Below are 16,173 nucleotides of genomic sequence, written 5' to 3'. Positions count from 1 at the left end.
CTATACCTTTAAGAGTTACTGTTTACCTCAACTAAAGGTTATTTAAATAAGTCACTGTGACTCAGACCCAGACTTTGTTTTTGGGAAGCACATTTATTTTTGTGTCCGTGTTTAACAGTAATATAAGTATAAGCCAGGTTATTTGTGAATATTTGTTAGACATCAGCAGACGTAAATTTGTCATTATTAATTTCATTTATACGTTTTTGTCCCTGTAAAGCATTCATATTGTTCTTATTAACAAAAAACAACAACTAAAAAACAAACACCCCGGAGCTATAAGCATTCATAATCATAAGTTCATTAGGCTGCATATTTAACTGAATTACTTGGATGTTCGTCCTTTGATAATGCAGAGTAATACATACACATAAGTGACCTACTTTGACCGGAATACTGGAAAGAAATAAGACAATATCTCACACTTATAATGAATGCACTGTAGTTGTTCTCCATATATCACAATTCCCTAATGACAACTTTGTTCCTCTCCGCACTTTCCCAAAGTACCCACTGACCCCGATATGTCGGTGATGCACTGAGAACAACAGAACACACAGATGCAGTACAGTATACTGTAGTTCCCAATATTACAACAGTTGTCTACCCCACTGGCACGCAATGAAAATGTTACGCATACCTATGCATACCTAACTGAGGGTATGCTATTGTCCCACAAACCTCTCTTCCCTGTTTAGATAATTTTTGTTTGTAGTGTATTTAATGTGGTTTAACCGCACTTGCACATCATAATTGTTCAGGTAGCATGTCATCTGCTTTTGAGTTCTGCAATTTACCATTCAGTCCAAAGAAGTCCTCTATAGGGGCTGCTATGTGCATTATTATAATTAATCTATAAATCTATCTGGCAACCATATTGGGATCTGATTCTATTATGTTTGACACTAACAGGTCAGAGTGCCACAGAGGAAATTCACGATTATCAGTGCAGGAAGACAAGTTTGGAACAGCTTCAGCTACACGGGTGTTTTATGACTGTCATAAGCACTTGCATGCGCATTTATCACTTCCTTGTCCAGCGAAAGAAACAATGGACTCCGGCAGTTTGGCACATGCACATGTCTAATCCTTTTCAAATTAAATATCTCAGTGGTAGATAGTGACATGAGTCCTGCCCAACCAGGCTGCCAGTTCTGCTCGCACTTCAGTGTAAAGTGTTTGAGCGCTGACTTATGCGTGTGCTACTTAATGCTGATCTAAATGAATGAAATTACGATAAAACAGGACAACAAAGGTTGCTGCTTCTCAACGACTGATGCCCTGACACGGCAGCATCAGTTAGCAACGACGGCTGGCTAGTTAGCCGCAAGGGAGCTAGCTTACGTTAGCTAGCATCCATGCCTCATCACTGAGTGGCTTGTCTGATATTGGTCATTTAAAAACACTGAACAGCGGTGGTGGTAAACACTTTAAATGGCAAAGGGTGCCTTTTGCCATTTTGCGGATGCATGTTACCTGTCAGGTAGCGGCGACAGCCTGCCTGCTAACCTGACGCCTTGTTTGACGTTAGCCGTCGGCTGGTGCCAGCTAGCTAGCTCGGCTAGCTAAGGCTCGACGATGCAGCATCCGAAGCCCGGTGACATTTCACTCACCTAGCAGAGTCCGGAGGTGTTTGAGCCGGGTCAGGACATCCTTCTTTGGGTCCAGAACTTTCTGTGTAGATTTCTTGACGTCTCCATGCCCCCTTCGAGTGAACATTCCGCTGTAAAATGCAACCGTGGAAGCTGAAATCACCTGTGTTTCACCATACACCAAGGCTCCAGTGTGACTGTCACTTTCCTCACCACCACTCTATGCTTGCTCGGTAAACATTCACCCGACGGCCGCTGGTGTGTCCTGTTTTTTTTTTTTTTTTTTCCTTTGTGGGTGTGTAAACACGGAAGCGCAGCCTGACAGAGAGTGGTTGGATTATATGAAAACGCCTCCTTGTTTATAACTGTTCCACCTTGCACTTCCATGTTTTTGTATCACCTTTCCAATAGATTTATATATTTTTTAGTTTAAAGTCAAGCTACTGCATTATGCTTAGATAGAGATTTCACCATGTTAAATTGTCATACCTTTTTAGAAATTGTGCTTGAGTGTATTGCCCTGTCAAAAACTAATAATTACTAAATACTGACATCCAGCTTTAGTTAGAAAGAAACACATATTTACTACTTTCTTTGACAGCAATCTGATATCTGTTTATCTGATCGTTGTTATGGCTCCCAGGCGCCCCCTGGTGTTTAAAATACCCACTACAACAGAGGAGATGGGGTTTGTAATGTTTGAGGTACTGTACTGCATTTGTTTATGCTGTTTTCTGAGTGACAACATATAAAAACGCTTAAAAATAAGAATTTCTTCAGTGGAAGTAGCACATTCATTTGGCATATAAAAGCCAAGAATATTTTTTTTAAACGTTTTTGCTCACAAATTAATTTAAGATGAATTAATTTAATTATATTAAGTCATTCATTATTTTCGCTTTAGACAACTTTTCTAGGTAATTTACAGATAAGGATTAACGTAAGCAAATAATAGGGTTACCCAAACTTTTTTTTGCCTCCTTGGAGAGAAATCACATAGTATCTTACACTTACACGTACTGCAGTTCCAAATACTATAACAGTCACGATGGGATTAATAGTCTACTCTGGCGGTGTCCTATAGACTCCTTAATACCGCTCTTTATTGCCATAAATTGTTCAGGCTGCATGTTATGTCAAGTCATACCTTGAATGAAGTGGTATGTCCATCAAACCTTCAGTCTCACAGCACCAAAGAAATCCATTACATTGACTCTTTAGAGGATTATTTGAAGCAATCAATAGATTAATCTGACAGTCTGATGTAAAGTTACCAAAAACTTTACGTCAGAATATCATGAAAATAATGATATTCTGTAGCAATGCATGCATTTCATGCAAACATTTGGCACGCGTATTTGATACTGCAAAGCAACTTTGTGCACCTTTTTATCATCATACGCAACGAGACATTCTCAGCATAGACTGAACGGAGGACTGATGGTATTCCATTTACGAGAGTCCGCTGGATGGTGTTGCTATTCCACTACACACCTTCTCACAGGCACAGTTTACTGGGGTGCTTAACATGCTCCTTAATGTCATTGATCACACCTGTACTCACCTGCTGTGAACGGAGACTCCTCTAGTGTCTCTCGAGGATGCAAACAACTGGACTCTATTGATACTATTGATTGTTCCCTTGGCAACGAGTGTGAAGACAACACACTCACACACACACACACACACACACACACACACACACACACACACACACACGTATATGTTTGCAGTTTAACAACCTAATAATTCTATTTTGATTTTTCAATTATATATCACATGCTCCATCTATGTCTTTAACGTGTTCTCTGTTACAAACCAGGCCAAACTCTATTAGGTCTCCCTACACCAAACCCATCAAGACTCATAATAAAACTCAATCATAACAGCACAGCACTTGATTGTCACTTCACTGTCCAGCCCTGAGGGAGCAGGTACAGAACCCTAAGCTGCAGATGGTTTTGCTTTGGCTTGGTGCCTGCAGCCATGTAGCAACATTCACTGGGTTAGCGGCCACTGGGTGAACCGCTAAGGAACCACAAGCTGCTAATTCTCAAAGCTAAAGGCACCGGCTGTTACAGTATAATATGAATGAACTAGTGGTCTTAACTTTTACATTAAAGAGGTCCGTATTTTCTGTAATTCACACCCTACTATTACAACACAATGAGAATAAAAGTATAACAGTTCACTCCTCATTACAGCTGAGGCCACTTGACACGTTAAACAGGTGGGAAAAAAACACAAGCAGTTTAAGAAATCTCCGTGTTATGCTAAAGTGAAGTTAAGTGTGTTTGTGGCATTGATGGGTTTTCAAAAGAATTTGTTCCACATGGTTGTGCAGAGAGCAAATTCCGTCTTGGAAGTGGCAAAAAAAAAGTGTTTATGTTCTGAGATGAATTTTAAAGTTTCAAGAAATGGCGTCCGATTATCAACCCCACTAAACAGTGCAATCTCTCATTTTCGCTTGTCTGAACCTATCGGTCTTCTTTTGGAGGCAATTAATTTTGAGGCTAAGCTGGGAAAGCGATTTTATTTGCACATTTTATCGTCATCCCATTGAAAACAGCGCTCAGGCTGTAGATTTGATGCAAAGTTCAAGTTTGTGGATGGGAAATCTTTTCAGACTAAGTGTCAGATGACAAATAACTTTATTCTTGTGTGTTTCAGTTGTAAACTCAAATCTACCATGGCACATTTTCTGTGTGTTGGGCAAAAAACTCCAAGTGAGACCTTCCCTGGGTTCTTCCTACACATTCCAGAAGATGGCGCCTAAAGCATTGATGTGGTGAGTGGAGGCAAGCAGCATTATCACAGAGCATGTTTTGTTCTTGTAATGTACATGCTTTAAGCATGGCCCGCAAATCTAGATGCATCTGCGCAGAAAAATACAAACATAATGTGACAGGAAGATAAGCTATAACCAAAGAGAACTAATTAAATATCTCATAAAAGAGTATGATTTGTCTGAATAACAAAATTCTTCAAGTAAAATAAAGGCATTCACAAGAGTGTCAGTGTTTCAGAGTCAACTGTGAAGGATCCCATACTCTCAAATAAAGAAGAAAAGGCTGCATTCTATTTAATGTGCCACCCCCGCATATTGAGCTCTGACAATGTTGTGAGAGCGTTTGTCTCCCTTTTTCAAGGTTCTCCACAATGGATGTCTTGAATGATAGCAGAGAGAACAGAGGGTAGTGAGAGCGGAGGCCAAAGAGGAGGAGTGAAAAAGAGGAGTAAAATCAGCCTTTGCCCTGCAGTTTGGTATGACACTCATTATCTGAAGTGGGCCATTCTGAGAAAGGAGGAGGTTGCCTGTCACAACAGATGTTGATTACACAAAACGGGGTAGTTTGGAAGGATGAGTGAATAAAACACAAGCTTACACACACACGCACAGGCACGCACACACTGGGTTATTGTTGGTGCTTTGTCATCAGTCTTAATTGACTGTAATCACCATTCCTTCTTGGCAAACCTCCCCTGTTCTTGAAGTGCAGGTTATTGCTCATTATCTAAGATGGCATGGACCTACGCTAATCTATCAGCAATAACAATGGGGCTGGATGGTTTTCTTCCCTCTCTAATTCTGCACCTGGAAGCAGTTCGGGTCCAGCTCATTTTTGAAACGATATACCATAGGCTAAGGCAGTTCGACTTTATAGTCTGCTGTAGAGCCCAGCGCTGCTTTCTAAACGCTGGTTCAGTGCAGCAATTAAAGCAATTGCACATCTAACTGTGACATTATCTTTTGAACGAGATCATTTATTTTAAAAGGAGATTTTAAGACTATATACAAGTATAATATATTATTTTCCATCCAGGCCTTGATCAGGTGATTTCCAGGGGGTCTGGTGGTAAAATGAAGCCCTCGCGATGACCAAATGGTGGCACTGCAGGCTCACAAATGTGGGCCCCCTTTCCCGTGGCCAGGCTGTAGGACTGATTCCAATCCAAGGTTTGAAAAGCACTTGTCTGCTCTAAATTGTTCTTATAAAGAGCTTGGAAATACTTGACTTTTCTCCTTATGTGGTTATGGATTTCCTTTTTGTACAATTAAGTGCCATTAAAAGCTAATGTATCCAGTTAAACCGCATTAAGGTGTGAGGGTGGACAGTGGCGCAGTTGCCCGTCCTCGTGTTCTGAATAGGAGCCCACTCTCGGAGCAATTTTTTGAAACCTATATCGGACCATTGAGAAACTTCGGGATGAAAAGGATCAAAAGGGAAATGTCCACGGGGGCTGACGTGAGACCACCCACGGCTGCTCGACAGGGACGAGCTATGGAGTCACTGAAATGATGAAACAAAACCAACCTTTATTTGACTCAGCCACATAAAAAAACAGTATATTAAAAATTGCATTGTATTGCATCTCTATTTTATTTTAAAATCCTTTTTTTCTATGATACCACCTGAAAGAGAATATTTGATAAAAAAAAAGTGTTAATGAAATGTCAAATATATATGATAGCTTGAATACTATGCAGAAACCTACATACTATTTTGTACCTCTTTAGAAATAAAGCACAAACAAGAGACTGCACTTTTTAAATTACAGCTCCCACCAGGGGTCGTCACAGTGCCCTTAGCTGCCAAGGTTATCTCCCACTTTGACAAGTTCAAAGCACAGCGTCCCTAATTGCACCTTTTATTTTGCAAAATTCAAATTTTTTTCTAAAGAGCAAAATGAGAGCATGATTATTTCTGCACCGGTACAAATATGGATATAAGTATCTGTACATGGATATAAGCAATTTTCTGTGTCTAGTGTTTGTAATGCACACTGTAGTTTGGAGCACATCTCCATAGAGGTTAATGAGGGGGCACTCTGAAGTAATTAAAACAAGAACATTATAAGGCAGCAGTTTCACATAAGGTACTCACGGCAACATACCCCATACTTAATTAAAACTCTTTGCTGACAGCGTTTTGTATCTTCTCAGGTAATCTGCTGTGAAATTAATAAGGAGGGAGAATTAAATGACTAATGTTGGCAAAGAAAGGCAATTTTTTCCCCCCTTCCTGCAGTATGCATGACAGGGGTCTCTATCAGAAACGCGTGATCCTCATTGCGCCGAAAAAATACTTCTTCAGATTCCCCCCCTCCGTAATCTGATTCCAATTTCACTTGCGGTGTGACACTGCAGCGACAAGCCAGGGGGAGGTTTAATTGAAATGTCCACGCTTTTAATTGGATTCTGTTAAGATGTGAAATTACCTCCTGAATTACAGTCTTGTACCTTTAAATGCTGATACAGAATGGTTTCCAGCGGTGATCAGTTAAGGCGCTGAAATAATGCCTCCATTCAGAGGCGCGTCGCCGTGCCGAGGCAAAAGAACATTCTTGAATTTCAAGACAAACGGTTCGACGCGGGGCCTTGCATTTCAAAGGCGAGCGTTTTTTTATCTACTGAAATGGATTGTTGTTGTTAACAGGGTGGCGTTTCAGAGAGAAAGCGTTACTTGAGCATCTGCAGACGTGGGATTTCGAGACACTGGATTCATTTCTGTATCCGGCTCTAACATTTTACTGTCATGGTAAACCCCTACTGTTTACCGTGATGCAGCATTTACACCCACAAACGCCCATCAGCACTGATATAGTAGCCGCCAGATATCCGTTACAAAGCAAGTGAACCTGGCATTCATGATAAGATAGCTGGGCTGAAGGTGCTAGCATCTGACATGTGCAGGTAAACGTGTGGGTGGTAGGCAGCAAAGCTTCCTTCACCTCCTTGAGGGTTGCGCTCCTCCAACCTCCTACACCAAGATTTGTGAATTTTCCCATTCTGCGGCCCGTGTCACCCTGCTGTGGCTGTGCAAAACATCCCTGCTCTCCCACTGCCGCCTCCTCCACCTACATCCATGACCCCGTCTGATAAGCTTGGAGTTCATCCCTTTCACTGATTAGTTTGCCGGCAGATTGAATGCCCGAGTCTGCGGCCCCGCGTCACCCGGGCTGGCTCTACCTGTGTGAGGCTGGATCAGCGGGTGGCTGGCACGCCGTCCAGTCTGATACTGAAACCATTATTTATACACGGCGGATCTCGGTGTGCTCAGCGAAAGTCACGTTTCCCACAATCAAAATAGAAAGTGCGGAGCCCAGACAACAAATTCTGGAACAAAAAAAATTGCTTTTTATACGCTCGAGGTTATTGGAATGATGCAGAAATAGTCAGTGGGATTCTGGGACAGTCTCTGCAAGTGAGGTCATTAGTTAAGTTCTCTGCCAAAATCCCTTCTCTTTAGTAGACCGTGTGTGTGTGTGTGTGGTTTTTGTGCATCCACATGTGTTTGTTTGTTTACCGTGCCACCGCTGGCCCAACTTGGAGCCGCGGGAGTGTGAAATAACAAGCACAAGAGGGATTTCACGCCTTTACAGAGCTGAAAAGATATGTTTTTTTGTTTTTTTTTTCTTGTCAGACAACTCAGTCCATTTCCATCCGCGACAAACTTTGTTTACTTCCAACTACCGGCAGTTTCCTAAACCAACCCCCCCCCACACACACACACACACCCTGCACAATTAAAGTGCATCATTACATATGGGTTCCCACGGGTATAGCGTGTCCAGGTTTGCTTATGCTATACACCCCTGACCTGTTTTATCGCCGTTATCAATGGCGCACGGTGCATCAAAAGACAAACAGCCCTGTTTCTTTTTTTTTGGGGGGGGGTGGAGGGGGTGAGGGGGCGGACACTCTGACAGAAAATCAATGCTCAGTTTCCCATGAGCAGCTAATTAGCCGGACACTTGTGCACTGTTGGAAACACGGACCACGTCTCTTTGTCTGCCGAGTCGATCAGGTGAAACGCATGAGAGACACCTTCAGAGCTGATAAAGTGTCAGGGAGGTGAGGAGTAAACACACAAGTGACACTTATGGTCTAGCACGTCTCACTATATGCTTTGGCAGACTTGATTTGAACTTGTCAAAGAGGCGTTTCACACTGAGGGCGGTATCTGCTTATCAAGTAAGCTTCCTTATCTCATGAATTCCTCCAGTGATATTCGTGATAGATGCGCTATATACGCGCAATAAGATACTAGAATGCCGTGAAATGGTAAAGAATCCACTCCAAGGCCGCCCTTCATTCAGCTGGCTGTAACACAGCATCCGGAAACAAGCGCTGAAGGTGGATTTTAAACTTGAGTGCCACGCAGAAGGCAGTTTTCTGAAACGGCTCTGGCTCAATTGGTCTCTCACTGGAAATTCTAAACATTCAATGAAAAAAGGGAAGAGGTGGAAGGAGGGGGGAAAAAAAAATCTTAAATATCCAATCTTATTCTATAACCTGTTAGAGTGACACTTGCGAATTTCCACTATGGACATGGTGGCAGTACAAACGCAGATAGACGAAGGCGAATAAAAGGGCCTTCTCATGACAAACTTTCTGGAAATGTCAGCCTTTCATGCTGTTGAGAAGACCTATTTCATATCTATTACAGCAGGCATTCTGTGTCCGATATTTCAGATTTCAGTCCTCCCCGCACTGCAAATCCTCTGCCAATCTTCCACCCTTAAGAATCTCTGCCAGCCCCGATGCATTATTCCCCCTACCTCCTCTCTCCCCCTTTTGATGTGACAGAACAAACCGCGACCTATTAGGATTAAGGCTTTGAAAAGATCTTTGAAGCCGCTCAAGGTTCCTTTAAACTGGGGAATGACAATATGAGCTGTGTGGCAGCAGATGCTGAATGGAGTGATTGCTAGTCCTCAGCGAGGTCTGCTGTCACATAACACACGCGCACACGGCGGCACACAAACACTCACACATCTGTGCGAGCGCATAAACAACAACTCGCGGCATACACATCCTTTGCCCAAAGCCCTGCAGTTATTTTTTTACAGTACATGTTTTGTGCTCACAAATGCAGATTTGGTTCATCACTTTGCTTCTTTTTTTTTTTTTTTACTTTTTTTTTTTGCGGTGATTTGCTGTAAACTGTCAGGGCCAAGTCTGGAAACGAGCCATTGCTGCATCTGAACTGCTGATGAAAACAAACAAACATGACAATAACTTGCATTTCCTTTCCTTTAATTATCTGGTTCTGTTTAGGACGCAGTCGTGTCTCAGGCACCGTTGGAGACATTATGCTGAAATGTGAAGGACGAGGAGGAGGAGGGGGGGAGGGGGTGGGGGTGATTCGGAAAGATGTGGGCTGCTGGAAACCGACATGAAAGAGACAAGTCGTAACCCACTTGTGTGTGCTAATGATGTCAGTAGGAGTGCGCGCCGATGAGAGTTTTGTGTCTTCTTAAAGCATAATGGCATGCTGTGGGAGCTGTTTATCTGGCTGAAAATTAAAGGAGTTCAAGGTGTCTCTTTTATATATATATATATATATATTGCAAAGCTTCTCAACAGCACACAAGAATTTTCATTTTTATCTGGTTTTTTTTGGTGATGTCTCATCGCAGACAGTTCATCTGATGCTGGAATGATGGAATGCCGCAATGATGCGAAGGAGAGCAAATTAAGTAAAAAAAATGACATCCTGAATGCTGCCTATACACTTTACTTCAGTCACGCAGACACGGCAGAGTGCAAATACTATTGCTATGCATCTCCCACAATCCAAAAAAAAAGCTTTCTTTTATCTAATCACTCCTCTGAATATCCCTTATCACACCTGCCTCGCCCCCTGAGGTAGCCAAGGACAGATGCGATATCGAATATTCAAACCGGGTGATTCCTGGAGAGATTTATCGTGGCGAATTTCACGGGCGATCCCATTTAGATATTCAGCATCTGCTTTGCGTGGTGTCTGGGGTTAAACATGCCCCGGTGTGAGGTGTCACCGAGAGACAGTCAGTGCAGATAGCTGGTCTGTGGAGAAATGAAGCCACGGGGCACGCGGGGTAAAGTCTTCTTAGTACGCAGGCGGAGAGACAAGTTCTCAGGGAGCTGCCACCATAGAGCACATATTGATCTGCCATTGCATCTTATCTTTGTGACTCTAGATTAAAATGCTCAACACAGGCTCTCCCCCTCTCTCTCTGCCAGGCTGAAGGCCTTTCTATGTCCCTGAGTGGAGGAGCTCTAATCTCCCCATAAAGTAGTAGGAGCCTATCACTGCCAGAAAAACACACAGTTCTTACTGCGAGAAAGGGTGAGCTCAGAAATTAAGCGTCGAAAAAATGCTCCCCATCTAAAGAGCAACTTAAATGATAATCAGGTTTAATCTAAACCTTTTCATGCTGGCAGTTTTTTTTTTTTCAATGTTTTGCTTTGTGAGATTGTCTGCCTTTTTTTAAAACCCTCTTTTTTCCACTCTTTCTTCATCTTGAGGCACTGTTATCATAATCCAAACAATTGGCTGTTGTAGCTGTATGTATTCCTCTTGTGGGAAATGGCTGGGGATCAGATCCTCTCGGGTCTTATTTAATGTCCTGTCCAAATGAGCGGGGAAAGAGTTGAAGCTCTGACAAAAACTGGCAGGGATAAAGGGTAGAAAGCCTGGGCAGACAGACGGATGAGCCCCAGGCTCCAGGGCTTCGACTTTGGCCAAACAAACGTTTGTTTTTCAAAGTGTTTTTTATAGTAGGATGGATTAAGGAGGATGTGGACCAAAGCCCCACCGCCACCCCTGCCCATCCGCGGCCTTGTCAAATGGTGCATTGAGAAGAGGGGTCGCACCTGTTAGGGCAGCACAGAGGAGCAGGACCGGGATGATATTGAGCAGGGCTTTGTGGGTATCAGAGTCAAAACAAAGCTGTCAGCCAGGGCTCATTCATCTTTGATGTTCATTGATGAGGAAACTGGTGGGCCTCAACAGGGCATTGTTTCCTCTAAGTGGTGCCCATTGATAGCCAGAAAGCCACGTTTGTTTTTAGTCTCTGACGGGTGGAGCTCATTTTAAAAGGCTTAATGGTGCATTTAACCAGTCCAAAACACTGTGCTTTGGAGCCCTCCTTGCACCATTGGCTCGGGGCTGTCTTCCTGCTTCCTAAATGGCCCATAAACAATAATAAAATGCTAATCATGTGTGAATGGCCAACACCGGTGGGCAGACGCGTATCGTCAATTCCTGGGCTCTCCTAAACGCCTGCTGCGACAAATCAAGATCCAGAAACGAGGGCATTTGACTGCCACCGTGTCTGCTTCCTGGCCCCATTCTCCACCTCTCCACTCTCTGTCATAAAAACCTGGACGGCCTTCATAAAGTGCATTTCTCGTGCTATTGTTCAGCTAATCATATCCTCTCCAACAATTTCAGGATGTGACAAGATAAGATAGGGAATATTAAGGCCATATCGCCTCATCTCAAATTATGAAAATGTGAGCATGGAGGAGGGGCGGAGGAGGGGCGGCGGATGGAGGGAGGGGGCATCGGGGGAGGAAATAGAAATCAATTTGTAGCGCTTCCATTTTGTATATTGCCTTGAAAAGAAAACAGTAATTTTCCATGTTATCTACCTCGGATCCTATTAGAATCAGGTTAATTTAGTGGCAGCGATTTCAAAACGTTATCATTATCGTCCTATCGGCTAATGTCTTTGAGTGCTCTCTGTTTGTAAGGTGTAACTGTTCAAATTTAATATCGTGTCAGATACCGGATCTGACTGATGCGTGATCTTGGATATCACTCGCAGAATGGTGAAGACAGCATTAATTAAATCCTCAATTGTAATAAGCTCACTATGGGTTCACCTTTGAATAAAGTGAAGGAAAAAAACATGTTGTCCGCCGTGACAAAAAAAAAGTTGTTTTCCGTTCAGCTTGTCCTTAGATACCTTGTTTTTTTTAATCTTACTTGGAAGCAACATTACTCTATTCTGCATCTTTCTATACGACACCCATATTAAATCAAACTTAATTCCGCCTTGCATGTAACACCGCAGAAATACTTTTTTCTACAATCTAGCATGGCTACTCCGCACGATTTTGTTATGAAACTGGTTTTCACGTCAATGTGAAGAACACTGCAGCCGCACACTCATAATTTACCACGACAGATGCTTAATTCATGAATAGGAATGTGTCTTCCTCAAGAGCTGGCCCATATTGTTGTGAAAAATCAAGGACTCTTGTCTTGTGTGAGCGCAGAGGTGTATCAAGGATGCACAGCCACATCTTACCTTAAATAAGGGGCTCTGTTTACACCTTCAAAGAAGCTCTCTCCGAGTTTCTTTTCCTCTCGCGCCTGATTGTTTGCAAGCCTGATTCGCTCGGATTCTTAAATGATAGGCTCATATAGAGGCCCAGACTTTGTTTGTTTGTGTGCGCGTTGGTTGGCTGCCTCCTTAAGCGCGAGGAGATATGCGAGAGCAATCAAATATTTCTATGACTTGTATAAATGACGGCGGACGGGAGAGGAAGTTTGAATTTTTCACTCCTCATTTGTGGTTCAATTGCCAGAGTGTGTATTGCCTGTTTTCCCGGAAAGAAAATAGATGGCTTTGTCACTCAGTATGCATAAACTGTTGGTCTGTTTGCTGTAACGCTGTCAACGGGAATGATAGCAATTCTATTTGTCTTATGAGGGAGACATTGTTACGGAGTCTGAACGGTAGTTTTCGTGGAAGGGATTGTTTGTCCATTCTGAAGTTATTTTCCTCAGACATTATACGGCATATCTGCATGAACCCTTTCAAATGCTGAAACCCCTGTCACCGTGTGATATGTTAAGAGGAAAACAGAAAAGTAGAAAAGTAACTTGACTTTTTTTTCCCTCTTATTTTTCTTCATACAGTGTGCAGAATTCAGCGGTGGTGTCGAGAAAAAAAATAAAAAACTTGATACAAGTGCTGGTAATTATGAGCTACTCATCCAACACTAATAGCACACCACAGAGATTACAATTTGTCTCTTTATCTGAAATGACAGACTGTCATGCACACTGCCCGTCCACATCTACCTTGCGGTCTCATATCATTCGGCACTTGAACCAAACATATATTTCTATCGAGGCGCGGGGAGAATAGCATCCTCCGTTTGGCGCAGAGGAGGTGTGTCCCCTTCTATCTCCAGGAGAGAGGGAGAGAGAAAGAGAGAGAGAGAGGGTACCTCTCTTTTGTTCACTCCCCTCTCTAACTGGTAGTGTTTGACTTCCCCCAGCCAGGAGTGGGTAATTCTGAAGCCCTGTGTGAGGTTGTTAGATCACTGAGGCCCAAGACAGCACCATTCTTTGCAGACCCTTGACAGCAAATATGTGGTAATGATATTGTCTCCTGCTGGGTAATAACACACAATTCAGACTGCCACATACTGCAGTCGCCGGGGAAAAAATGGAGGGGAGAGAAAAAAAGAATTATACTGAAGTACTGGAGGAAAATGACAGGAGAAATGTCTTCAACCTGAAGTGCTATATTGAAAAAAGAAAAAAAAATTCACTCCTGCAGGACACTGCAGCGGGAACGACGGCTACTCCTGAGTGATGTGGCACAGGACGCGATGGCCGCTGATGTCTGTGATCGGAACGAGGCGGTTTCCTCATGCTTCACTTTGGCTTTTAAAGTAGCTGAATGTTAAATACTTAACAAAGGAAACCGTGGCTTCAAATGACTAAAGCCACCAGAAAACCATTGTGCCTAGTTAGTGTTATGTATAAACAGCATTTTCCTACCATGGAGACCTTCCATTGTTAACCAGACCACACTGGCAGCTTCAACCTTGACCTTTGTGTTGCTCCACTTGGTACTCGGCTTGTAACTGTCAACACCATCCATCACTGGCCAATCTAAGCTTGGGACGGGGGCCGGTCCCCCTGCTGTACTGTGAAATTGTGGCATGTGATCCTTAATGCGCGTGAAGTAGACAAGGCCTTGACACAATGCATCAGGCTTCAGAGGGGGTTGGGGGGGGCTCCCTCTGGGCTAGTCTATTAGTCTCCTGCTGTGGCCCTGGCTGCCTGGACTTATTCCTAGGGATAAGTTGGAATAATAGTGTTATGTCTGCATGCCTCCAAGGCACCAGCCTCAGCCCTGCTCACACCCAAGGCTGGCTGTCAATCAGAGTTCCAACCAGAGAGACAGGATATCTGCCAATGCTAATAACCAACCCTAGTAAAATAGTGAAAACTGATTTCCTTCCCTTTCTATTCAAAAGATTGTCACTTTCAACAGAGATGGGGGATATTTGGTCTTCAGTCCAACGAGCCCTGTCCTCTCTTTATCTTGTGAAGTCCACTCGGCTAGTGTCCATGATCTCACATAGTGCGGCATGAGACAGAGAAAGAGAGAGTGCGACTTCCTCTCCTCATTCATGCCTTCGACGGGCTAAAATAAATGAGAGCACCGCGTAAAAAGGTAGCCTTGATACCGCGCCACTGGGTGAGAACGGGAGGCACATTGAAACGGAAGAATTCATCTTTTCTATCAGCCCCTCCGTTCACGAGTTGAGCGGAGGGGCTGATGGGTTCAGTCTCAGTCGCTCAGATTTGCATAACACAGACAGATGAACTCGAGTGATTGAATTGGGCTAGGTACAGTGAAAAAAAAAGGGGAGGAAAAAAAGAAAATGAATTTCCAAGAGAATTAGGAAATGATGGAAACGGCAAAGGGTACATTATTTATTTTTCACACTGAAATAATTACAGAATTAACCTTCCCCTTCGCGTGTGACGCTATTGTAAACCCTCTTCATTACAATGAATTTGATGTGCTGGACACTGTTAGGGACAAAAAACTTGACTCTTTCCGGTAATAAAACTGTGTTACATAGTGGAATATCTCCTGCTCGTAGCTTCACCTTGGCCCAGGCTAGGCTATTGATCCGAATTGCTCGGCGAAGCTCCACCCAGATGCCCTGTTTTGTTTCGTATCTGCGCCGTAAAGCTAATGTCCGTGCACCTTCCCCGTGACTGGCAGTGACCGCTATAGAGTCACTACACCGCAGGAGGGGAAAAAGCAATTTCATGGTTCACTCTGTGGTTAATGTGCTGCTGTAATCTTTAGAGAGGCCTGTCTTTTTTTTTTTTTGTTTAAGTTTCACAGGATAAAGGGTTGGGCTATCGTAGACTCTGGGCCAATTAATCACTTGGCTAAAAGGTGGCGGGAAGCCATCCGCCGGGAACCGGCCACGATGAAAGTGTGTGTCCTGCGTGTGTTTGGTTGGGCAAATAAGTTCTTCCAAAGTGTCTTTCATTTTGCTGGTGCATGTGCTGACATCAGCTGGTGTGTATAAGGGAAAGGGCTGGGGTGCGGGGTTCTACTTTGCTGTGTGTACATTTTGTGTGTGTTTGCGTGCTGTGCTCACACAGTCAGGTAAGCCTCTCTAATTGCTGCTAGGTGCATTAGCACTCAGCCACCTCTCTCTCCCTCTCTCCCGCTCTCTCTCTCCCTCTCTCCCTCTCCCTGTGTCTTTGTTTTTCCTCTCAGTGCCAGTCTGCGGGCCAGAAGACAATCAGACCAGAAGGGTCATTTTCTGCAAGAGCTCACCTCCCTCCTCCAAGCCTCGCCACTGACAGACTCACGCTCGGCAGGAGCCCTAAATTAACACTTGACGTCTGCGAGGCTCAGCCCTGATGAGGCCGCAGAGAGAGAGACAAAATGTCAGAAAACAAACACTCCATCATTTTCGCTTCATTTCCTCCACCGCCGGAGAAACGCACTCACCTGGAGGGCTGGAGAGGGC

General features: G+C 43.6%; 1 protein-coding gene across 4 annotated transcripts in view; it reads right to left on the bottom strand.

Annotated features, from left to right (window-relative positions):
- Positions 1-1,924, bottom strand: part of ralgapa2 (Ral GTPase activating protein catalytic subunit alpha 2) — an 89,173-nt gene extending 87,249 nt beyond the window's left edge. For all 4 annotated transcript variants that reach the window (XM_084569665.1, XM_084569666.1, XM_084569668.1 and 1 more), the window contains exon 1: positions 1,614-1,924. In XM_084569665.1, coding sequence (XP_084425791.1) covers positions 1,614-1,719 — 106 coding nt within the window. In that variant the 5' untranslated portion in view covers positions 1,720-1,924. The remainder of the gene's footprint in view (positions 1-1,613) is intronic.
- Between the last annotated feature and the right edge of the window lie 14,249 nt (positions 1,925-16,173).

Source organism: Chelon labrosus (assembly GCF_963514085.1).
Source record: "Chelon labrosus genome assembly, chromosome: 20".
In the NCBI taxonomy this organism is placed as follows: domain Eukaryota; kingdom Metazoa; phylum Chordata; class Actinopteri; order Mugiliformes; family Mugilidae; genus Chelon; species Chelon labrosus.
The sequence above is the reverse complement of the archived record's forward strand: the minus strand, read 5'-3'. Positions and strand labels throughout refer to the sequence as shown.